Source organism: Parasteatoda tepidariorum, chromosome 9 (genome assembly GCF_043381705.1).
Source record: "Parasteatoda tepidariorum isolate YZ-2023 chromosome 9, CAS_Ptep_4.0, whole genome shotgun sequence".
Classification (NCBI taxonomy): Eukaryota; Metazoa; Arthropoda; class Arachnida; order Araneae; family Theridiidae; genus Parasteatoda; species Parasteatoda tepidariorum.
Genome location: NC_092212.1, coordinates 14211154 through 14236526, shown reverse-complemented (window position 1 = coordinate 14236526; position 25373 = coordinate 14211154). Strand labels below are relative to the sequence as shown.

General features: G+C 29.5%; 1 protein-coding gene across 1 annotated transcript in view; it reads left to right on the top strand.

Annotated features, from left to right (window-relative positions):
- Positions 1-510: 510 nt before the first annotated feature.
- Positions 511-25373, top strand: part of LOC107438447 (DNA (cytosine-5)-methyltransferase 3B) — a 40222-nt gene continuing 15359 nt past the window's right edge. The window contains exons 1-9 of the mRNA XM_071185278.1: positions 511-630; positions 11434-11502; positions 11568-11732; positions 13532-13633; positions 16213-16309; positions 16389-16463; positions 18142-18198; positions 19935-20062; positions 22755-22819. Coding sequence (XP_071041379.1) covers positions 11446-11502; positions 11568-11732; positions 13532-13633; positions 16213-16309; positions 16389-16463; positions 18142-18198; positions 19935-20062; positions 22755-22819 — 746 coding nt within the window. The 5' untranslated portion in view covers positions 511-630; positions 11434-11445. The remainder of the gene's footprint in view (positions 631-11433; positions 11503-11567; positions 11733-13531; positions 13634-16212; positions 16310-16388; positions 16464-18141; positions 18199-19934; positions 20063-22754; positions 22820-25373) is intronic.

The following is a 25373-nucleotide window of genomic DNA, read 5'->3' as shown; positions in this document are numbered from 1 at the left end:
AGTTCTTTCGCTGATTATTAATTGTTAGCTTATTTTTTTGTTAGTTATGCTTTGTCAATTTGTTTTTGTAACTATTAATTGCAAAGCTTACTTTAATGATTAAGTTTTATTTCCGTTTGAAAGTTAATATTTAGTTTGCTTAAAGAGTGGAAAAATTATAAAATGTATATATATATATATATATATTTACACTTTTCTTTAATTTAAACTTTACTCGCAATAAAAGAAAATGTTATTATTTTTATTGCATCATTTCTAATATTTGGCGGCACACAAAAGTGCCGCGTCACAGTGGTTGAGAATCACTGTGCTAAACATATGTAAAAAAAGATTTATCATTTTCTTGTTTTTTTTCTTTAATGAATTGAGAAGATTGAAGACTACTTGTCTGAAATATTGAAGGGGGCTTTTAGAGAATTTTTTATTGCTGAGGAGGAACACCGCCTCCGCCGCCAAAGACTGAAGAATTATGTGATCTCCGCCCTTTTTTCCCCCCAACCGAACTCAACTATTGAAGGGGTGGAGAAAGAGAGGGAAAGCATGCTTTCAATCCGTTTTGTTTTATTTTCACAACCAAACTGATCCTGCTAGACACAAGGCTGTTACACAACTACAATCTGAGATATAAAGGTATTTAAGATTCTCTATTTATTTTTCATGACTATTATACCAAATATATTTCTTCAATCACAATGCTTTTGATAGGGAATATGCATTTGTCTGTTTTTAGATTTTCGATAAGCAAATTTGATTGCATGCAATTAATGTTAAGTGAATTTTTTTAGCTTCAGCCAAACCGCTTGGCTTAAACTGTATTAAAATTAAGCGTTAAGAAAACTAAAAATTGACAAACTTGTAGTTTTAAATTTACTTATTGAAAACAACAAATCGTATTATTTATTGCAATGAAGTTTAGAGAAAAATTTTATAGCAGTTCTAAAAATTATCAATCTTATGATGCGAGCCTTTAATATTCTACCTCTTATGAAATATATTGTGCTGACAAATAATACATAATCATCAAAAGTTTGTTAAGAATAAACAAAATAAATAAGATATATAAAAATAAAAGTTTAGATTAAAAATTTAACCAAAAATCCAAGATGGCAAGGGTAGAGACCTCTTAGGAAAAATATATTGACCATTCGAGTTCATTGGACGAAGAGCTTTTGCAACTCATGTATTGTGGTGTTTTAAAAAGTCTATCCGGGGAAGGAAAAATAATGGTCAATGGGAACCAGTGATCACAATAATGCGATTACAATTGTCTTTTTTGTAAAAAAGTGTCATTATGCATGAAATTCAATTATGCTCAAATGCGGGTTAATTCCACCAGAAAGGAAGACAAAATTTCCCCAATACTTGGACCAGGAGTTCACTTGTCTTCTGGATTGGGTTCAAAATTACAAAGCTACGGAGTTGAACATTAGTAGTCGTAAACTTAAATATGCTGTTCAACGATGGTTATAAAATAAAATAAAATCTTTTTGAGGGAATTTTCCTGGTTTGGTTGTGATGTGATTTAGTATTTTTGGTCTTTGGCATTGCATACAGGTTCGAGCCCATTGTCTACAATCTTGGTCTACATATTTGATAAACGAATTGATTAATTTTGTAATAGATATGATACCTAGTTGTGATAAATGATAAATTGAATTAAAAATTTCTCTTCTAAGCTTTAATAAAATGTTTGAGATATCTCCTTTGGGGTTTTGCAGTTCGGAATCAGGAATCATAAGTTTTTTGAAAATTAAGGAGTCTCTAAAAGTCTTTCTTGTTTTTTGACGATTTCTTCATATGATCGGAAAATAAATGGTTTGGATAACGGGTTTGTCGGTGAGCTTTTCTAAAAAGGACATTAGAATGCGCATTTAATGGATAAAACCACCTAGTTCGAAATGTGCGTTTACGAAAATGGCTCAAAATGCGTGTTTATGATAATAGCTGTGCTTTTGCAACGTTAAGCAGTGATTTTAAAAAACCGCAAAGCAGCTAAGAAAAAGTTGTGTGAAGTTTTATGTTTTAATATGCATAAATTGTCATCTACAAGTTAAATACTAAATCTTTTAAATATTAGACTACTACTAATTTTAAGCATAATTGTTGAACAACTTTAAAAATTTAATACATTACGCAAAATAAAAAGAAGTGCTTTAATAACTTTATATAATATTTGAATTTTAACTGGCAATAATGAATGATTAAGGGGACTAATATTAAACAGAGCTTAAAAATTAAATTAATTACAGTAATTAATCACTCGTAATCACGATTACAACTTAAAATACTTTTGATTAAAACTGTAATCGTGATCACACTGACGAATTACAATAACCTATTACTTGTAAGATTACAACTACGCATAGTTTTGATTACTGTAACAGTGATTATAAGTAATCTGAATGAAAGTTATCATGATACACGCAATAACCATTACTTGCTACAAGATCAAAAGTAATCAAAATGTACGATTACAACTAAATACGATTGTATATTGCGTGTATAATACGAAACAGATTAAATAATGATAAATTTTATGCGTATTTACAATGACATACGTAAAAATGTGTCTATGTATAAACTTAATGTATTTACCTAAAATACATGTACGTAAGTATATATTTAATATATAATTCAGAGGCTTCCGGACCCCCCACTAATTGGAAAGCCAGGGTCCATTATTTTGAGAAAATATTTCTGTTTTGTTTCCGTAACTTTTACTTTTTTTTTTTCTCTCTATCTCTCTTTTTTTGTACATAGTGCAACTTAATGTATTGTATAATTGAAAGAAAATTAGTAAAAAATAAAATACACACAGAAAATGCACTGTATTAAAAAAATAAATTAGGTGTTCAACCAATAAATCACCGCACGACTCATAACGACTCACCACAGCTCGAATTTTTAATTTATATTGATGTAATAATTGTATTTACAGCTTACATTCCAATGATTCCCATTTTGAATCAAAACTCAATCTCAACATTACAGTTACATCAGCATTATTCAGGAAAACACTCTAGTTTAAAATCTATATATATATATTTCTCTTACACGGCGGCAAAAAAAAGCCTCATTACAACTCCCCGAATGGCAACGCTAGAAAATCGACCAATGATTGCCGCTAAAAATGTCACATGCCAAATCTAGCTGAGGTAGATCAACATATAGCGCTTTTAAAAACGGAAACTAAAATAACAATTCAGCTGCGGCAATCTCATACTATTAAGCTAGGCAGAAGTGAGTAGTCTTTGTCGATAGATCTCTATTTTAGTATTTTGTCGAAAGCGCTTTTTTTCACTAATTTATATGTTACGAATTTATTTTGACGATGTTTGATTTATATGACGAATTTATTTGTTTTATTATTGTTATTAGTTATTTATTGAAAAATGAGTCTCAGTCAATGAGTCTTTATTTGAATTCAAATTTATTTTAATGACTTAGTATTTACTAAAGAGATGTAATTTTTCTTTTTAAAAAAAAGTTGTTAAATGGATTTGAATGATTGTTTTGAATTCTTAAAATTTTGTGCATTTGAATGTACCTAAGATAGTAGCGAGCGAAGCGATCTTGGTTTGCGAAGCAAACCATATAAGATTGCGTAGCAATTTTCGGGGGTTGTCGAGCGTTAGCGAGCAGGGGGCGCAGCCCACTAGTTTTTATTTATTTTCTGTCGGAATACCAGTTCAGCTCATGAGGTAGAAAATAGAAAAGTAAATAATCAGTAAATCGATATTAAACAGCATGTACAGGCATCTACCAAAGCTGTTAATAAAGTTAAAATAATTAAATTTATTTATTTATTATCATTTGTTGCTCTTTCCGAGGACTTAATGTTAGATTAAGCAAAACACATTTTGAAGAAGTTCAATGTAACAAAATAAAGATCAACAAAACATAGCTGCCTTTGATAAGGCATGCAAACTCATTTCAGTCAAAATTTACCACGGACAAATTTCCCCATTAATTTTACTCTCGAAAAAATAACTTTTGCTATTTATTTCAATAACCGTTGATTTTAAAAGATTTAATCTCATAAAAATGTTACAAAAGCTTGACTGTAAACAAAATAAACACGATACACTGTTTTAGACGTGGATCTTGCGCTAAAATGCTTTTTATGTTGTTCCTTCAGTTTATCTGATGAAACAAATAAAAAAATATTTTATTATTAAAGAATCTGCCATAAGCGACGTTTTTTTTTTAACTAAATCTAAAATTATATTTTTCAATTTTCTTCAAAAAATATTGGGAATTTTGGTTTTGAAGTCATGTTTTAAGAAGCACATTTGATGAAAAGCATTTTGAAGCAAAATGTGTAATTATTATCGCTCGATATTCGATAACTGGTTTAACTACAAATGACAAACTTCATTAATGAAAAAATATTTTCCGAGATGCAACCAAAACTATAATTATTTCAAGTAAGGCGTAACAAGTATCTTTGAGAATATTTTTCTATGAAGACGAGATAAAAGCACGACATAGCATACTTCAGGTAGACGCGTAGATAATGGAAAAATCTGTATTCCTTCTTTAAAAACTTTAATTTGTCATCAATTTTCTAAAAAATGAAATTAGCTTTAAAAAAAATTGTAGCCTTTTTATTAATGCAGAATAGGATTAATTTAAAAACAAACAATAATCTTTGCCTCTTAGGGAATGTTCTGTCATTTCGTCATATTATCCTCATCAGTTGCATGTTAACACGAATACGAATCCCACAACCCCAGATCTTTCCTTCTTTTTTGCACTACAGCAATGATCATCTTGCTTTAGTACGCTTTGTTTTGATCTTTTACCGTTAAATTCTGCATTTCATTCGCCTGTGATCATATTAAAAATTAACACTACCTATTAAATGAAATTAAACAAAAATTATCTAACTAGATTAATAAATATGTCTAAATCACGTATATCATGAACCACATATGAGCATTACATACATTAACTCAGAGAGTTGGCTAAATAATGTCATTTAGACAATTGTCTATTTTTTAAAACTCAATTTGATACTTAAATATTCACCCATATTTAATTAATACCCAAGTGATCAGAAATTTCCATCATATTCTCTTACCGATCAAATGTTGGAACCATCATCACCCCAAAGTAGGAATTTTGTCTGTTTTTTTTTTTATCGTTTTGATGGTATATTCCTGCTGATCCAACAATAATTTGTTGGAACAATCACCTTATACATGATTTTAATCAGATTTATGATGTTCCAACATATGCAAAGTATCTTGATGTGATGAATTCCTGATTAATTATTATCACATCTAACTGTTTGAACCGTAATCTCCATGACGGTTTACAAATGCAACCCCGGTTGTTGTGTTTCAGAGTGTAAAACGTTATGCACATTTCAGTGCGAAAAACTCAAATTGTGCGTGAATTTTGATTTGAATACTATTCATAAAAATAATTTTTTATGCCCAAGACCAATTTACAACAGAAGCATTTTAAATTAAACACTGAAACATTATACTGTTGAGGCAATTATTCTCTAATATAGCAGATAGTCTTGTATCAAAATAATTGCAATCCAGGCTAATTAGCAAGAAATACTAAAGAATGTAAGCCTTCAACAGCTTAACGCAATTAAAAAATTAATCAAATATTTAAAAAAATGAACATTCATGCGAAATAAAAGCAAGCATTTTCATTTAAAATCTTTTATTTAAACAGAGCATATTATTCACGCAACTTCTTTCCAACAACAAGCACACATAATCCACAATTATAATGGCCAGTCTTCATTTACAAACTTCTTCATATAGACAAACTTCCTTTATATTCCCTATATGTCTCGTATTACAACTAGAAGAAAAAACAAGAAAGAACAATCAAATTAACAGCTTCTTTAAGTAATTAATAATAATTTTTTACTACAATTCAGTTTAAAGTGAAATTCAAAGATCTGAAATAAATAAAATTAAAGAAATTTAAAATTAGCCTACTTTTAAGAAAGATGTTAGGTTAATATTTGTATCAATTTGTGACGTTTGTTTATACAAAAGGACGTAAATGCAGAAAAATTGGCAGTTATAAAATTATGAGGATGTTTGGAAATATTTGGACAAATTATGTAGATTTCTGCATCTTAGCACAATTTGTATAGTCCAAATATTAAATTTTTTTGGAACTACTTGATGTTAATATAAAATTTTATGTAAATACTCTACTTTCTTCAAAAATATTTTTTTAAACGAATAACAAATTCATAAATATTTTTAGCTATTTAGCTAGTCAACTGTTATGCAGTTTGGTCAATTATTGACAGGGAAAACGTACGCAGTGGTTTTCTACGAAAGAAATACGCATTAAGATATTGCAGTTTTAATGAAATTCGGGTAATCACATTTAACAAAATAAATTGAGTACTCATTTTCTTGTGATCTGTATCATTAAAGGGTTCCTAAAGGTGGGCTCAGTCCAATTAAATCCATCTTTTACACACCAAATGAGTTTTTTCACATTTTATTATTTTCAATTAATTTTCTTTGATTAATTGATTGCCAATCTTTCTTTTATGCCTTTTGAATCTGAATTTCGCAAAAAAATTAGGATGAACAAATTAAAATTAGCTAAATACACGAAAAAATAAATTATATGATTAAAAAAACATATTACTAAATTATGAGATCTTTATGCTGCAATAATAAATTTTTTATGCAGCAATAATAAATTTTAAAACCAAGAAAAGAAATACTAAAAGTATCGATGATTAAAAATGCAGTTTTTAACTTTTTAAATCAATATATATATATATACTAAAAAAATCAGTTGATTTAGATTTTTTTTAAAAATCATGATTTAAATCAACAAACCCTGATTATAAGTACATATAATACAGGTTTTTGCAAACTCTGCTACATTACTCCAACTCATCAAAAGTTAAGCATGAGGACTAGTTTATAATTCATTAACAAAATATTGAATAAATCAGTTTATGCTGATGCCAGAGCTCATTCTAGGCAGAAAAAAGGCAAAAGTTTAAAAAAAAGGGCATTATTATTCTAAAAAGGCAATAATTTCTTTCTATGGGCTTTACATGTTCTATTAAAAACATTGTCAATTTTTCTTTACTTTACTAAAAGTACCAAAGCAATCATATTAATTACTAATTTTTATTAATAAATTAACATATATATATCGAATTATAAAGCTAATTAGCTTAATAATTTATTTAAAATGCATGCATATATTAATAAAATAATAAATGTATGTTTTCAAGTGTCTGTAGTTATGATTTAATAATTNTTAGAACGAAAGTTATTCAGGGTGATATCTTTTTTTTTTTGCGGACTGTACATATAATACAGGTTTTTGCAAACTCTGCTACATTACTCCAACTCATCTAAAGTTAAGCACGAGGACTAGTTTATAATTCATTATCAAAATATTGAATAAATCAGTTTATGCTGATGCCAGAGCTCATTCTAGGCAGAAAAAAAGGCAAAAGTTAAAAAAAAAAGGCATTATTATTCTAAAAAGGCAATAATTTCTTTCTATGGGCTTTACATGTTTTATTAAAAAACATTGTCAGTTTTTTTTTTACTTTACTAAAAGTACCAAAGCAATCATATTAATTACAAATTTTATTAATAAATTAACATATATATATCGAATTATAAAGCTAATTAGCTTAATAATTTATTTAAAATGCATGCATATATTAATAAAATAATAAATGGATGTTTTCAAGTGTCTGTAGTTATGATTTAAAAATTTAAATGATTAATAATAATAATGATTTAACGATAGTGAAGTAACTGCAAACTTTCAAAGACAAGTGCACTATTTTTCCTTTCCCATATAAATCTATGTATTGACAGCAATGACAAACTAAATAAGAAGAGTTGAAAATAAAGAAGGGTTGAGGAAAGAAAGGACAAAAAGGATATGGAGTTTATTACTTCAGGGCACTAATTTACTTCAGGGGCAACAGGGTGGATTCTTTTGATTAAAAGGGCAGCAGGGTGTTGCGCCCTGTTTACTGTAATGGGCAAAAATATAAAAAATTAAACAAATAGAACAATGCAGCTTCTTTTCTTATAAACTTAAAAAATACAATTTCAAAAAATTTCTGGTTCCTTCGAGTTTATTTTAATTTTAATTGTAGTTTTATTTTTAACTATGTCAGAAACATGTGTTTGATTAGAAAATAAATGCTCATTATTTCTTATCAAGCACAAGTTTCTGACATAGATCATCAAAAATTATTTTGCCAAAAGAAAAAAGCAAGAAAATTGATTTCATGCATTAGAAAATATAAGCAAACAAGTATGCAACATAAAAAATAATCCACACACAGACTTTTATAAGATTGTTATATTAAAAAAAGGTTATTAATTTCAGATATAAATTACACCTATAGCTACAGGATGCAAACTAATTTAAATTAAACAATTGAAACAGGAATTTTACAACTGTGCAAAACCTTTCAATATTTTACACTTGTAAGCAATTTAAAACTATCTATGCTACAAAAAAGTAAATAAAATGTAACTAAATAATGAAGAATTTAAATGTACTTCAACAATTCATATTGTTATCATTTAAAAACTATTTTGCCAATTTTTCGTTTATTGGAATTTGTTTTAAAAAATTATTAATATAAAAATTTTAAATCAATTTTCCTATTTCAAATAAGATAGAATTTTAACAGTTGTTGAATGTTGGAAAATAATAGGTATAATTATTGCTATTGCTTGAAAGAATTCGAGTAAAAAAACTAAAAGCAGTGAAAGTGGCAACAGTAAGAAAAACATATGACTCTTTAAAAATATTTTTTTAAACCATCACAAGCTTAAGTTTTAACATTTTTATCAGAAAACAAAATATATCGCTAGTAAATTTTACTTTTAAAAAAAGCGTTGTCTTTATCCTCATGTTACAGCATTTATTTCCAAAAGAAATCTCCAGCGTTTGACTCAGCTTATAATTTCTTTAACAGAATTTTCCTCTTGTTTCTAATTCTACACAAAACACAAATTTTTTTAAATCTTATTTTCGAAATTATTTGGAAAATATTCGATTTTGAGAGTTTATTAATCCTGTTACTAATCCAATTATGCAGCAGCAATCTATCACTTCGAAAAACTACAGTACTTTTTTGTTGTTGTTAATTTAATGAATAATTTTTCATTCATTTAAAATACCCTAAATTTGAAATCTAAAAGAAAATGCGCACAGATTTCTCTCTGTTCAAAACGTCCTTGAAAAAGTTAAGTTCCCTGGGGTAGAGGAAGTGCATTGGGGGAACAGGAAATGCATAAATCTTTCAACATCTTCACTAGCTTCCTTTCATTTCTCTGACAGATTATTTTTAACGAATTTTGCTCATAATCCGCCATTATATTCACACTGCTATGGTAACTGGCACTCTTTTATTAGGTTATATACCAAGTATACAATTATAGTATCTTAGATAGCCCTTAACTCATTTTAAAAACTAAGTTTAAAAAGGATAAAGTGGTAAAATTTTGCAATTATGAAAATCAATAACAATAATAATTAACTTTATACGACTATTAAATAATAGTTAACTTTAAAAATAATAACTAACAGTATAATATCAAGAAGCATGCTGAAACGACTACGTGTAATACTTTTTAAACTTAATTTATATATAAAAAAAAAATTTCTTTCTGATTAATTAAATGAAAAAATTTCAGTTTTTTTTTCTGCAATAAATCTTTAATTTATTCTTTTCTCCTTTCACGTTATTTTTTATTAGTTTTTATTCACAATGTTTGGTAAAACTTGCTTTGTATTATTTCTTTACTAGTTAAATACCTGTTCTTCGTCCGGGGTAAAACAATAAACATAAACTACACAAAAATTGAATATGTACTGAACAACACAAAAAAATCGAAAACAAAACTTAAAGACAAATACCGACGCAATAAATAAAACTAAAATTATTTAATGTTTTTTGTTTAGTTATTATTATTTGTTACCTTTCTTCGTGCTTTTATGTTATTAGATTAAACAACATCCGATCAAGATAAAAATTAACAGTTTCATCTGGCTCAAGCATCTCATGGCAGGTTACTTTTTGTCGGTAGACGGAAAAAAAGGTCCCGGTAAAAATGGTACCTCCATAGGGAAAATCTGTAGGGATATTTCCCTTCTCGCTTTCTGGGCAGCATGGATGCTTCTCGCTGTTACAATGAATATTCTTTTTATCTGTAATAATTCAGATTAGATCATTGAGGTAAGGAGAAGGGTAAGGGGGGGGACTTATGGGCTGGTTGTATTACGCTTTTTTTTAAAAATTTTATTTCATTTCTTTATTCTTCTTTGATTATTTTTTAAAACGGGAAGATACTATTTAAATTTTTCAATNATGTGCTCAAAAAAGCGAAATTTTCAAAAATTCGTATAGTCAAAAATATGCAATTTAAACAAAAACGCAAAAATACGTGTCGGTTTATTTTCAATGAAGAACAATAAAAAAAATAAATTATATCATTTTTGAATCATAGGTGTAAATTTTGTATGGATTGCCCCATATGTAATAGCAAAACAAAATGTAATAAAAAAGTATTTAAAAAAAATTGAGGGGGGGGGGTGTTTGTTAGAGGGTTGCACCCCCTTTCATATTATTCTGCCGGCGCCCTTGAGTATAAATAATAGTATGGGGACTTGTTATGGTCTCCCGTAACGAGTAAGTGCACTTTCTCCATTAATTTTGCACTTAAGACCAGAGCTTTTTTTCCTCATTTCAATTAGTATTTATTCCACAAGTAATTAAGCATCATTGACGTCAATAATAGTTTGTTAATTTTTTACGATATTTTAAACGAATTAGTATCATATCGCCATTAATTTTGCCTTTCAGTACACGGCTTATTATTTTAATTCAATTACAAAAATTAATTATTATTGGCTATTGACAACAACAATAATTTAGTATCATTACTCTTCAATTTAAATAACTGTTGATTATAAATTAATTAGCTTTACAGAAACACGATTTAAAAGCTTAACTATAAAAATATACACGTGACTTCAGATAACCTTAAAAATACTAATAGGTCACTATATGCTGTGACGTTGATCCTTCAAATTACCAAAGATTTACCAAAGATGAAAAATAATTAATTATTATAGAAAGCGCAATGAACAACCATTTTGATTAGCAAACGTCAGTGATGTTATCTTTAAATTATTCAACAAAACTAAACTGTTTATAGTTTATTTTAAAACATAGGCTTCTGCTAAACCAATGAAAAAAATTTCATTTTTTAAATGTGCCTGAATCAAAAATATAATTAAAAAATCAAAAATCCAGTTTTGTTTACAATTGTACTCATTTAGCTTCACATTAAATGTCGTATTTGTAGAGTCTTCTGACACATAAATTCTTCATTTCATTATGTATGTATAAGAAGATAATTGTACGTATTTTGCTTACAGAGGTCAGGAAAAATGTCTTCCACAAAAAGAAAAAATAACGAGTCTCTACTTTCTCAACAGGCAATTAGTGTGAGTGAAATTTAGTTTTGAAATTTTCAAATGTTCTCTTTTAAATGAAACCCTGTTTGTTTTAGGCTACCACTATTCCCATTGGATGTGTAGTATGGGTGGTGTCTGAGTCAAGTGGTGATAAAGAATGGTGGCCAGCGATCACCCTACGCTTTTCGGATTGTTATCAGAAACCACCCGAGGAGGACCATACGTGGATATATTGGTTTGCTGACTACAAAATATCAAAAGTGAGTATTTTCTTAACTTTATTTTGAATAAGTTTATTTTTGAAGCTTTTATGTTCAAATAACTGCAGAGAATTCGGTTACGTAAAGATCTTATTTACTTCAATTCAGCAAAAAGCCTTTTATTATACAACTAATGAATTTTAAAAATTGATTTCTTACTGATCACTAGGCTCAATTTTCACAGTGTTAATGAGAGCCCTTAATATTTAATTTTAGAATTCATACTAAAAAATGTGAAACATGTTGGCGGATTAATATGTAAGTGAAACGAATCCCAATGTGGAAGGCGTGACATCATTTGTTTTGCCGGTGGAAAAAAGTAACTGGAACAATCAGGCTCAAAACGTCAAAGATTGTCGGAGGTCGATGGTAGAAGTATCGAATAATTATAACAATGTGGAATAAAACCTCTTATTTAAACTCTTACTTTTATCTGAACATCTTTTCTTATTTGAACATCTTATTCAAACATTACGTTCGACATCAAAGATTTTTTTTTTTAATTTCCCGACAGGGCAGAATGCGATTTAAGTATATAACGATATTGGAATCTAATGATTCCCAATAAGGAAGTCGGGACTCAAAACATCAAAGTGGTTTTGTTCGCTGAAGAAAACAGAGGGTACAATTTTACACACGCTTCCATGTGAAAATTAATTTTATTTTTATTCAACGTTTCCTTAGTATTGATTCGACCATTTATATTAGGTTATTCCGAAAGTAATTTTCTAACTTACGAGTTAATTGTCTCGCCGAGTGAACTGAATTAAGCCGCATAATCACTACATATATGAGTGAAAATTTTCGATTGATTTAGTTTTTCTGCCCTTTCAAACACAATTTTACTCCCCACAATCATATACTATCAAAATTATTGTTACAATTGAAGCGAGGAAAGAGAAGACGTAGTGCCAAAACGAAATTTCAAGCAATCAAGGCATTAATTATTTCAAAATACAACTCGTGAGAGATCATTTATGTCAAATGCTTATTCTCTACGTTGGAAAGAAATTGCTTTGTGCCGCTAGACCCATTTTTGAACCATTTATGATCATTTAAGGTTTATTCTCTAAGTTGGAAAGAAATTGATTTGTGATGCTAGACTCATTTTTGAACCATTTATGATCATCTAAGGTTTATTCTCTACGTTGGAAAGAAATTGCTTTGTGATGCAAGACCCATTTTTGAAGCGACGAGAAATGAGTTATCAAATGTCTGCAAATCCGAAATCGTCTGGATCAGTTCTTATGCTCGTGGAATTATTATGCTACTGCCAAAAATATGGTAAAAGGTATGAAATATTTATTCATGCTTGTGTAATTATTATGCTACTGCCAAAAATATGAAATATTTATTCACTAAACATCCGATTCTTACTTTCAATACTTTCCGACTAACCGAAATATTTGTTTGCAATTATTAACACATTCACGCCGGGAAAAGAGAAAATACTGGTAGAAGAACTATTTCAATATTAGATAATATTCGGGAGGAGATAATCTATTCTTAGCAATAACAATTCACTGTAAGGAAATTTATCACGGCGAAGAAGCAACTCAATCAAAAAATTTCATCCGTTAAATGCAATTGGTAGTTATGGATTTTTTTTATTCCCGGAAAAAAACTGAGAAATGAAATTTATTTGCTACCAGTTTTTACTTCGGTGCGCCGCCCGATGAGACAATCTAGCGTGACCCACCGGTGGGTCACCCCGGCATGAACGTGTTAATTACTTGACAGGGATTATTCTAACAACCAAAAGGCAGTGTAATATTTATACAAGCTTATTTTTACTTTAGGTATCCGTACAAGATATCATCGAATTTACTGCTGGCTACGCCGATTTAATCGGCAGAGTTATCAAGGAAACTCATTTAAAGGCAGTGAATGAAGCTCTAGAAGTAAGTATTTATTTTATTTTATTTCTTTAACAGGAATTAAATATAAAATGTGGTCCAAAATGCATAATTTTTTACGTAATTTTGATGTCAAATAATATTACATACGTCTCCACTTATTTGCATATCGGATAATCGAATAATCCTCTTATACGAATAAAGTTAACCGGAAGCAAACCAATATATACTTATTAAACTAATGTTAAATTTCCTCGTTTAAACGGATACTTGTTGTTCCTACTCCCCGCTTAATTGCAGAAAATTAGAAGATTAGAAGAAAAAAGTTATTTTTAAGAAATGTTTCACCAGGTAGAATGTAATTTCCATTTTTCAGTTAATAAAATAAGAATACAATAGGTGATTCTTTTTTAATTGGGACTTCCTGTTCATCTGTTGCTCTACATGGGTATTAGGGGTATAGTGAAAGAATAAATCTAACCTTGCTGGCAGTTATTCTTATACGAAGTAAATATATACGAAGTAAATAAAGGTTTTACCCTTCTTATTTACCTCCTTTATTACGAAGTAAATAAAAGAGGTTTTACCCTTCTTTGAATTACTTCACTCACACCACAATTAGAATGTAAAAAAAAGTACAGAGTGATCTGTTTTGTGGTCAAGACTTGCAGTCCCTTCCTACAGTGCGCCATTAGTGTTTATAAGAAAAGGTTTCAAAAACCTAACACATCAGTGTTCAGTGTTTCTTTCTTTTAAATAGAATAATCATTGCTTACTCCAGGGACGGGCGAAATTCTTTTTTTGAGGGCCAAAAATCAAGAAAAAAAATGTTTGGTGGGCCAAGTAAGAACTTCAAAAATTTAAAAAGAAAAATTGATATGCAAGTTTTAAATTAAATATTTAGTGACATGAAGGAATTTGCGATTTCATTTTTGAAAGTTCCTTATATTAAGGTTCGAATTGAGATGTGTTTATTTTGAGGAACAGGGCTAAATTCTTTTCTGATAGTCTATTTCTGAAATGATTTTTTCTAAGGTTCATAGTTGAAAACTCTTGTTCACGTATATAAGATTAAGCAAACATGGCACTGATTTTCTGGGCATGAAATATTAAATTTTGGAAAGTAGCTTTCGGCAATGATTTGTAAAACTTTGGCATATATAGAAACAACTGCTTCAGATGATTGTTACATTGTCCGCTCTTTGAAGCGCAAAATGCGCAGTCTGCCAAATGTGAAGTAAAATTTACCTATATCAGATTCCATAAGTCAGCTCCTCGAGAAAGACAAACGCTAGTTGGAACCTATCTGCGGCTATTCTATAAAGAACTTCTGCTTTTAACATTTTACCAATTGAAGCTGTCTCTGCTAACTATTTCCATGAATTTATGTTTGGTAGAACAAAAATAGAGAAAGTAAAAATGTCATCTGTACTTTGATAAAAAAGGAAAAGCGGAAATAATTTTATACATAGTCGACAAGAAAATGGATGTATATTGTTTATATTTGCCACTGATCGGCAGATAAAAATTCTATCCGCGGGCCGGATAAAATCTTTGGCGGGCCACAGTTGGCACGCGGGCTGTAGTTTGCCCATCTCTAGCTTACACCAATGAATTTTAAATAACATTCATATTTTATAATGCTAACACAGACAGTTTTAATTACAATTGTTAATTAATCATAAAGTGGAGTTTAGTTAATCAAAAAACTACATTATGCATTAAATACAATTAAAAAGTAAAATTTCTCAAAAAAGTATAATTTAAGATTGAATAAAGCACCAATGGTATTCCTTCAAGCGGGGTTGATTGTACCACCTGACATTTAAAGCTGCACTTTTGGTGGTGAGTGGTAGTTAAGTGAATTCTTAAATGTAAATTAAGGGAGATGAAATTCTATCAGGGAAATTAAATTCTTCATTGTTGAATTAGGTTATTTTTATTGATGCGAAATACTTATGGGATTTTTCATGGTTGCAAATCCTTTTTATAATTCAATCATTATACTGTTATTGAGAAGAAAAAAAACATTTTCTTGAAATTTCTTTCATTGCAGGCACTTCATTTCAATTGTTTCATAAAAATAACGTTAAAAACATTAAACAAATAATGGATTATTAATTGAATTGAAATTTAATTACATTAAACAAATAATGGATTATTAATTGAATTAAAATTTAATTACATGTTATGGAAATAATAATAACTGGTTTAAAAAAAAAATTCTTATCATTCGGCTCTTTCCGCGAAACCACTGTCGTAGAAGTTTTGTAGAGACGGATATTTTATTTCGAAGATAAATTTATTTACGAAATATTAACTCGTGATTGCATTTCGACGATATTTTAGAAACGATTTTTAGAGACGATATTTTAAGTTACGAAATCACACACAAAAACGTACTTTCTCTGAATGAATACCCTTTTTTTTCGACGGATTCTGTTTTTTTGGACTATATACTACCAATAGCTTAGACCAAACTACTCAGACCATATTTTTAGTTTCGAACCTCCACTTTGAAGGTTATTAATTTGAATCCAACGCAAAAAAAGGAATATTTATTCAGAGTACGTTTTGTTACGTTGAAAGTATGTTTTATTTTACAAATTTCGTATTTCATTCAGATGTTAGCGCAGAGAAGCAACTTGGACTACCAAAATATCGAAGAACTTACTAACTGGGCAAAAAGTGATTTTGAGGGAATAATTCGAGAAAGCAATGGTATAAAATGTTCTTTCTTTCTTTTTTTTTAATAAAAAAAAAGTTCAAAGTTGTGATTTTTATTTTATTTATTTTTTAGACGTTCCAGATATGGTCTTGAAGAAATTGGAGCGAAATGATTTGGGAAAAGGTTTTTCAGAAGACGAATCGAAAGGTAAGCATTATGCATAATGCTATTTTATTTTGATCCCGATCCTCCATATATATTTTTACAATTCCTTGTTGTTCCAAATTTATCTACACATTTGAGGTTTCAAATTATTAAAGCTTTATCAAATCTAAAATTAATGAATCACAGCTGATTCCAAATGAATTGGTAAGTTAATATAAATTTAACTACATACATATCTGAATCGAAGTTTGAGTTTTCTCTTGATAAAATCATTCATCACTGCTCTTCATCGACCGACCTTGATCTCTGGGAACCATTCCATCTTTTGAAAAATTCCATATTTTTATAATGTATGGAAAATGTACTAATTTAATTGTTATATTTTTTAATCTTTGAGTTTCCTACCAAACCCTTTCTGAGTTCTTTTATTATCTCATGCAAGCTTGTTCCTCTTTCCCTACTGGCAATTTTACACTTGTTAGTCTCGTTACTTTTCTTCTGTCATTCGGTGTTCAGATGCTCTTTTCGGAACTCTTTTTTTGAAACGAAACTATATGACCATTCCTTTACCTTTATTCGTGCTTTATACACTTCTTCTTTATTCGCGAGTGAAGAATTCGTGAACAAAAATCCCTAATCATCCTGAAAAAGGTGTTTGTGATACACTTCCTCTCTATTTTATTTGGCAATCAAACAAATATTGTTATTTTTAATTTTGTCACCTTCTGTGGTGATTTTTTTTAAAAAAAATATTTTGTTTTTCTTTGTTTAAATATTGATTTGAATAAAATTCATTTTTTGAAACGATTTTTTCATTGCTTAAATATTGATTTGAATAAAATACATTTTTTGAAAGGATTTTTTGTAAAATCAGACATTTAAATCAATCAAAATAAAATCGGACATCAAAGTAATTTCAACCTTTGCTGGAGGAAGAAACTAAATCACTTTTTCTATAAAATATTTCGCAAGTTTTAAGGTGGATTTTTTTCGTATCTGTTCACTCCAATTGTTTTCTCCAAGGGGATTTTGCAGTCCTTCTAGGATGTTTTGTTTAAGTTTCTCCTGGTCCCGAAATGTGTCAAATCTTTGCTTTTATTTTGGCGTATATACCGATACTTCCAAGTTTAAATATGTTCATCTACTTTTTTCCTGACTTATTCGTGATAAGAATTTACTTTAAAAAGGAATTTTTCAAAAGGTTCACAGTCTTTTTTTTCTTTCTTCTTCTCTTAAGTCATTAAGTATTTTTTGCAACATTTTTTTAATGAAAATAAAAGGTGTTCCTTTCCGTAATGAATCCATAATGATTTCCTAGTCTTAAAAATCTTTTTTTTTTTCTTCTTTTTTCTCCTTCTTTGAAACTGAAAGCAAAATATATAAATATATGCAGTCGCATACTTGAACGATGAAGTAGCAGAAACTTAATTACAATCAGTCAAATCAAAATTGATGAAGGTAGAGTTTAAAACTTAAAAAAAAGTTTGATTTCCAGGCTTAGATGTTTTTAACCCCACTTTCCTTAGTGATTCAATGGAGTTTTATTTTTCACTTTTTATATTTTTGCTTAAATCGCCATCGATATAAAATTGTGGTCTTTGTAGAACATACTGTAAGTTAAATATAAATTACAATTAAAGAAAATCAAGGAAATATTTAAGCGTTCTTCTTTTTATCTTATTGTATAACAGTAAAAGAAATGTCTTAATTCCTTCTTTAGGTAATTCTGGTGTGCCTATCTTTGAAAAAATTGAAAATGGGCTGATAGATATCGAGAGTAAGTTATGTATCTTTATAAATTCACCCATTAAATTTTACCTTATTCATTATTAACTGACTTGCTGAAATGTAGTTTGAAAATTAAATTAATANCACGAAGCAATAGAATGAAAAGAAACCTATAAAATGAAGAAAAACATATTATCAAGCCACTCCAACCACCGCATTTTCCCCCTGAGTCTTAGTAGCTCCTAAGACAAATCATAATTGAGGAAAGTGAGACTCTAAACACCAAAACCTTTTTTATTTCATGAGAAGACACAGAGAAATTGAAACGTATTTGTTAAAAACACGGCAAATTTAATGATTCAATTTAACTGTCTTAAAATTTTCTCACTATGCTTTCCTCACTAGTGATTAGACAGATTACAACAAAACCATTCTTTAAGAATTACCCCTTCCCTTTCCGTATAAGCATATAATTGCAGTTCAGAAACAAAGCCCTACGTTACAGATCATATATTAAATTTTATTTTTAAAATTTTACTCTTGTGTTTTATGTTTTGTGCGCATAACAATAATAATGATTATATGAGTAACCTATTTTCATAAAAAAATCATGAAAATAAATTATTGCACTTTCCAGTTTTTTATTTTTACTACTCACCCCAAATCGCAACCTTTCCCTCTCCTCCATGCATCGTTTAATTCGTGGACAACCTCTTTTTTCATCTAGTAATTAACACGTTCACGCCGTGGTGACCCATCGGTGGGTCACGCTAGATTGTCTCATTGGGCGGCGCACGGAAGTAAAAACTGGTAACAAATAAGTTTCGTTTTTTAGTTTTTTTCCGGGAATGATAAAGATCCATAACTACCAATTGTTTTTAACGGATGCAATTTTTATATTGAATTGCTTCTTCGCCGTGATAAATTTCCTCACAGTGAATTGTTATTGTTGAGAATAGATTTAACTCCTCCCGAATATAATCTAATATTGAAATAGTTCTTCTACCAGTATTTTCTCTTTTCCGTCCCGCTTTCAGGCGCAACACCCGGCGTGAACGTGTTAAATAAAATAAAAAATTGTTCTAGTTTCAGATGCACAACTGAAGAATCCTATGAGGAAGTCCAAATAATGCGTAGAATTGGACCTCTAGTTCTAGAAAAATTAAAATACTGTCAAAACATGCAAAAGTGAATTTAACATAAGGAATCCTACTCGTCCTCGATTCCTAAATTGAGTCTCCTAAACTGATTTTTATTCAAATAAATTCCTAACTTAATTTTTGCCAGGATTAGACTCTCAAACCTTGCAATTTTGTGTGTGAAAATTCTATTTTTAAATCAAAAGTTAGTCATTTATTTGTTTTGCGTATGCAGAGCTCAAAATGAATGATTAATAAAATTTGATTCAGACCACCATGAAACCCGCAATAAAACCAGGATTAGACTCTCAAACCTTGCAATTTTGTGTGTGAAAATTCTATTTTTAAATCAAAAGTTAGTCATTTATTTTTTTGCGTATGCAGAGCTCAAAATGAATGATTAATAAAATTTTATTCGGACCATAACGAAAGCCGCAATCAAACCAGGATTAGACTCTCAAACCTTGCAATTTTGTGTGTGAAAATTCTATTTCTAAATCAAAAGTTAGTCATTTATATTTTTGCGTATGCAGAGCTCAAAATGAATGAATAATAAAGTTTGATCCATGAAACCCGCAATCAATTGTGTTCCCAAATTGCACCATGAAACCCGCAATCAATGAAGGTCATTAACTTTTCTCCTTAGAAATGTGCATCGCATGCCGTAAAGAAGATGCAGAAGTCAAACATCCATTCTTCAAAGGCGGGCTTTGTATTGCTTGTAAAGAAAATTGGATGCAAACTATATTTGCTATTGGGGATGACGGCAAAAACGTAAGTAACGTTTTTTAAAACTCTTCAGGATCTTCACAATTTTTGAAATGGGGAGGGAATCTATTTTTCACCCAATGAATAACTTCAGAAAATGCCAAAGGTAGCAGTATATAGCTATTTTCTTTGGAGTTCATTTGATTAGTTCTCATCGAGTTTATTTGAAAACACAGAATTCGGTTATCCGTAAGTACAAATGTTCAAGCGTGTGAAATTTTGCCACAAAGCACAACATGGTTGTATGAAATGGTGGCTTCCCAATATATTCTGGTAAAGCTGATAAATTTCTTTTTTACCAACCGAAAATGAGAAGAAAGAAATGTCCTTATAAAGGGTTCATGAGTAATAAAATTAAATAAAATAATTTTTTAAATAGACTAAAAGAAGAAGGATTTACTTTTGTTGCTCCTAAATAAAGCCTATCATTCTTAACTGATTACAAAAGTGATAAGCCCGTTTTAAATCTGTCAAAATTCTTTTCTTCTTTTTATTCCACTTGATTAGTATTGCTTTAAAGGTTTTAGTAATTTCATTTTTATAAGTTATTTATTAAGTATTTTTTTTTGTTGCCTTTGTCAAAAAATGGTGCCTCGTAAGATCATGTATTAGTTGTGCTGCTTGTCGCCATCAAAAAACAATTGAAATTTGAGATGTGAACCATCACAAATCCTTTTTAAGGGAATAATCGCTATGAATTCTACTCGATGATTAAAACTTGCATTTTCGTTTCAGCTCTAGCAGAGATTTGATTGCTCTAGTTCATAGGTTCCCTTAAGTGGTCCAGGTGGACCCCCAGGGATCCATAGGAGACCACTCGGGGATCCACGTAGACGTGAAAAGGAAACAGGGGTTCACAAGTTCTAAGTGGGGGTCCACGAAAAATTTTCTGGTTTTCATAATCAAGAACAAAAATTTTGGCTTAGATTTACCTATCAACGTAGGCAGGTAGCATCATTCACTAGGTAGGTACTCAAAAATATTCGAGACTCAGTTCAAACACAGAATTGAATAGAACAATAGATAATAGTACAAGTGTACACCACATGTGGACACTTGCAAAGTGCCGCCCGTGCACGCGCTTGCATTTAAATACCCTGCATGATGACTTCAAAAATAGATTTAAAGATATTCTGTCGATGGAAATACCACTATGAATCATAACCCCATTTTATGAAACGGAAGAGGCGAATGTGGTAATACAGGAGGAGCTACTTTAGCTCAGCGCAAACGAGGAACTGAAGGTGAAATTTAAACAAGACTATCAAACATATTGGCTGCAGGCAGAAATCCCCAAAAAATATCCTGGGCTGTGGGAATTTGCTAGAAAATTTTTGATAGCGTTTCTCTCGTCATATCTTGTCGAAAGAAGTTTTAGTGCCGTTACCAACCTGTTAACAAAAAAAAAGGAGCAGACTGAACATCACAGAACGGGGAGATTTGAGATTACTTCTTACAAAACTGAAGCCAAATATTGATAATTTGCTGTCAATTCATCAAGTACTTTCGTCTCATTAGAAGTATGACTATTTTATATTGTTGATTTACATTACAGAGTTCATTGTTGATTTTTTGGCAATTGTTGATTGCTTGCAATAAATAAATGTTTATAATTTTGCATAACCAAAAGTATTATTTTAATAAATAGGACACAAGAAAATGTGCTACTTTTTTCTTCTTTACACCCCCAATTTAGGATGATATTTTTTAGGAGTTTTGGGAATACAGTAGAAATGTAGCAGCAGGGGGTCTACCGAAAATGGTAAAACTTCGAAAGTGGTCAACGAGAAAAAAAAAATTTGGGAACCTCTGCTCTAGTTAATTTGAACGAGGTAGAGAACTCGACTGACAAGTTCCTCATGAAATTTGTAAAACAGGATGAAAGAATTTTTTTTATTCAAGTTAATAGAAAAAATCTAGTACCTAGGAAGAAAAAAAAATTTACCATTTGTTGGAAATTTAATACAAGCAGACATCATATGCCTAAATATTAAAAGTTACATCCTTTCTCTATCAGTTACCCGTTTCAATAAAAAAAAAGAAAAGTTAAAGCCTTTCATAAGTGGAAGGCAGGAAATCGCCTTAAAAATTTTGAATTAGGTCCACTACGTATATCTGAAGTTTGTAAAAGTGCCGCGCTAGGTAGGGATGAACAAAGAAGCTTTTTAGCTAATTTTAATTTTTTTATAATTAATTTTAGTTTTTAATTTAATTAATTAATTTTTACATTAATTAATTGTTAATTAATTAATTAATTTTTTAATTAATTTTAATTATAAAAATATATTAATAATTTAATTTTTTTAATGCATTTGTGCGTATTCTAATGACAATGAGAGTAATAATAAAAGAGGAGTGATTTGGATGTTGTATAATGTTTTCTTGCATTTTCCTTCCTCACTGCCTTCCTCACACCAAGTGCTGCTATTTTTATGGTCAAAAATATCGTTTCAACTTTATTATAAATGATAACTGATGAGTGCATTTCCGATTAAAAATTTCGAAGTTCAGCAATTTTAACTGTTATTATTTTTTTTACTTCGTTTAAATATAAATTTTTTCACCTCCTTTTTGCATAAATTTTAGGCAAGAAATCTATAACACATGAAACACCATACATATATTTGACGTCTTCATTTATTTAATTGCTAAATCCAATGATCTTGCTTACTAAAGTATTTATTATTTTTTTTTTCAGTTTTATTGTCTAATCTGTGGAAATCTAGGAAATTTAGTCCTGTGCGATAAGGAGAATTGTGAATAGTAAATAACTACTTTAATTTATTTCTGTTTTCTTTTCAAACGATATTTGTAAGTATTTAAAATTTTACAGCGATTTTTAATAATATTCAATTCATAACTGTTAGGTGAAGAAGCTTTCTCCGTCTTTAGTGAGTCCCTGAATTTTAAAAATAATTATTTTTTTGACCGTTTTAAATTTCTAACAGTTATAAATGACCGTTTTTCTTTTCTTTTGTGAAGAAACTTTTAAAATAAAGCTTTTTCGACATTAAAATTTAGAAAATNTTTTACAGCGATTTTTAATAATATTCAATTCATAACTGTTAGGTGAAGAAGCTTTCTCCGTCTTTAGTGAGTCCCTGAATTTTAAAAATAATTATTTTTTTGACCGTTTTAAATTTCTAACAGTTATAAATGACCGTTTTTTTTTCTTCTTCGACATTAAAATTTAGAATGGAAAAAAAGTATAAATATTAGAAAAATTATTAATTTTTTTAATCACAATTGTAGCGAGATTTTTTCTAATGGATGTAAATTAGCAGAATAAATGAATAAATTAAAAAATTTTCATATTTTTATAAAACAAGGCAGAAAGATTAAAATATTAAATCAGAAACACTTCTCGTTTTTATGAAACAAGACATTTCTTACAAACTGACATTTTTCGCCATTTTCCTTCATTTATATAGAAAACACTGCCTAGAATTTCATATAACAGTCATGAATAACTGCTGTCACAACAGTATAAAAAAATTGCATTTTATTCAATATACGATGCTATTTTATGACGTCACAGTCTTTGAAACCTTAAAATCTATATATACGTTGGATTTCGTCTCTCAGTGAATTGATCTACTGAAACGTGTCTTAAGATGTTTTCCAGTTGATCATCTAACTCAAGCATGTCTATCTGCAGTTTGCGAGAGATTGGATAACTTCTTTGATCTGTTGCCTGTGAATTGACCAAGGGTGGCTAGTATTGGTTGTTGTTAAACTTTTCTACCATAATCGACTTCCCACGCAGATCGTCAGGCTAACAAAGCGGGAGCCATTCCATCGGCAGAGGAACAAAATTGTGATGGCTTGTTTACAGATCATCTACCAGACAATCACCACCTCCTAAAAGAACCTTCTACGGTTTGTCATAAAAAAGAAGTGTTTCCCCCACTGCGCAGTTTTTGCTCATTGTGTCACTTTAGAAACCATCCAGTTTATTAGGTTAAGAAATAATTGTTTTTATACAAATAATCGTATTTTATACAATTCAATCCTTTTTTCTTCTTATTTCAGTTCTTATTGTCTATCCTGTATCGATGTTTTTTTGGGGGATAAAAGAAGAAAAAAAGTAAGTACCTAACTTAGCATTTAGAATTTTTTTTAAAGAAACGTTCTAGAACAATGTATGAAAATTACATCCCATCTATGCATAAATTTATTCCGAATATTGAAGTACCCGGATTAAAGTAATGCACACATTTATTAATGAAATATATTTAATTGCCAATGGTAGTAACAAAATAATAAAGTCTGGATTATACAGCCATTTCTTGACATAATCTATGCATTTCTTTTCTTTGGGGGGGGGGGTATAACACTTCCGTTTTATAAGGTAAATTAATTTTTATTTTTAATGCCATTATTTCTTTAGCGTTTCCAAGATAAAAACACAAGTTTAGTCTTTTTTTTGGGCATGCGTTTATTTATTTTTTCTTTTCTCTATACTTATATAATATAATAAACCTGAAATTCTCTTTAACTGTTATAGGTCTGTAATTCTGGTTTTTAAATTAAATTGCTTTTGTTTCTCTTTTAGATATTGGAAACGTCTCCTTGGCTGTGCTTCTTTTGTTCTAAAATTCCAGGAACATTCGAGAAAAGAGAAAATTGGGAAGAAGAATTACATTTTATGTTCGAATCGAGTGCTTCAGGCAAAACTTGTTACCCTCTTAAAAATACGCCAATAAGACCAATAAGAGTCCTCTCCCTGTTTGATGGAATAGGAACAGGTAAAGAACATTTTATTATATATACAAGGTGTTCCGTACTGGCTGCCGCCGTTAATGTATATTTTTAGAATTTTGGTTAAAAAGGAAATAAAAAAATGTATTACATACCTATCACAGTGTATCCTTTCTGGGTTGTGCGCCCCCCCCCCCGCACCGTGGGGTTTGCGGGATTATTGCTATTTGCGCCACTTTCTACAGCCCTTAGAACAAGAGTTATTCGGTGTGCAGTTTTTTTTGATATTGCACTCTGTATGTAAAACTGTATATAAAAGTTAAAGCTTAATTTGATCAAAAGCTTGAATACTTAACAGTAATTTTTTTAAATTTATTGTTTTAATTTAGCTACGCTTTTTATATAATTAGAGATAATAGTTTTTAAAAATAATATTAGAAGAGGTAATCATCTATAATATGTGTTTAATTAAAATTAACTAGAAAAATCACTAGTAAGATGAGTAAAATGTGATTTAAAAAATGAAACTTTTTACTTACGTATCATGTATTTAAAAACTAGACTTTACTTTGGAGATTATATATATATATATATATATATATATATATAGTCTCTG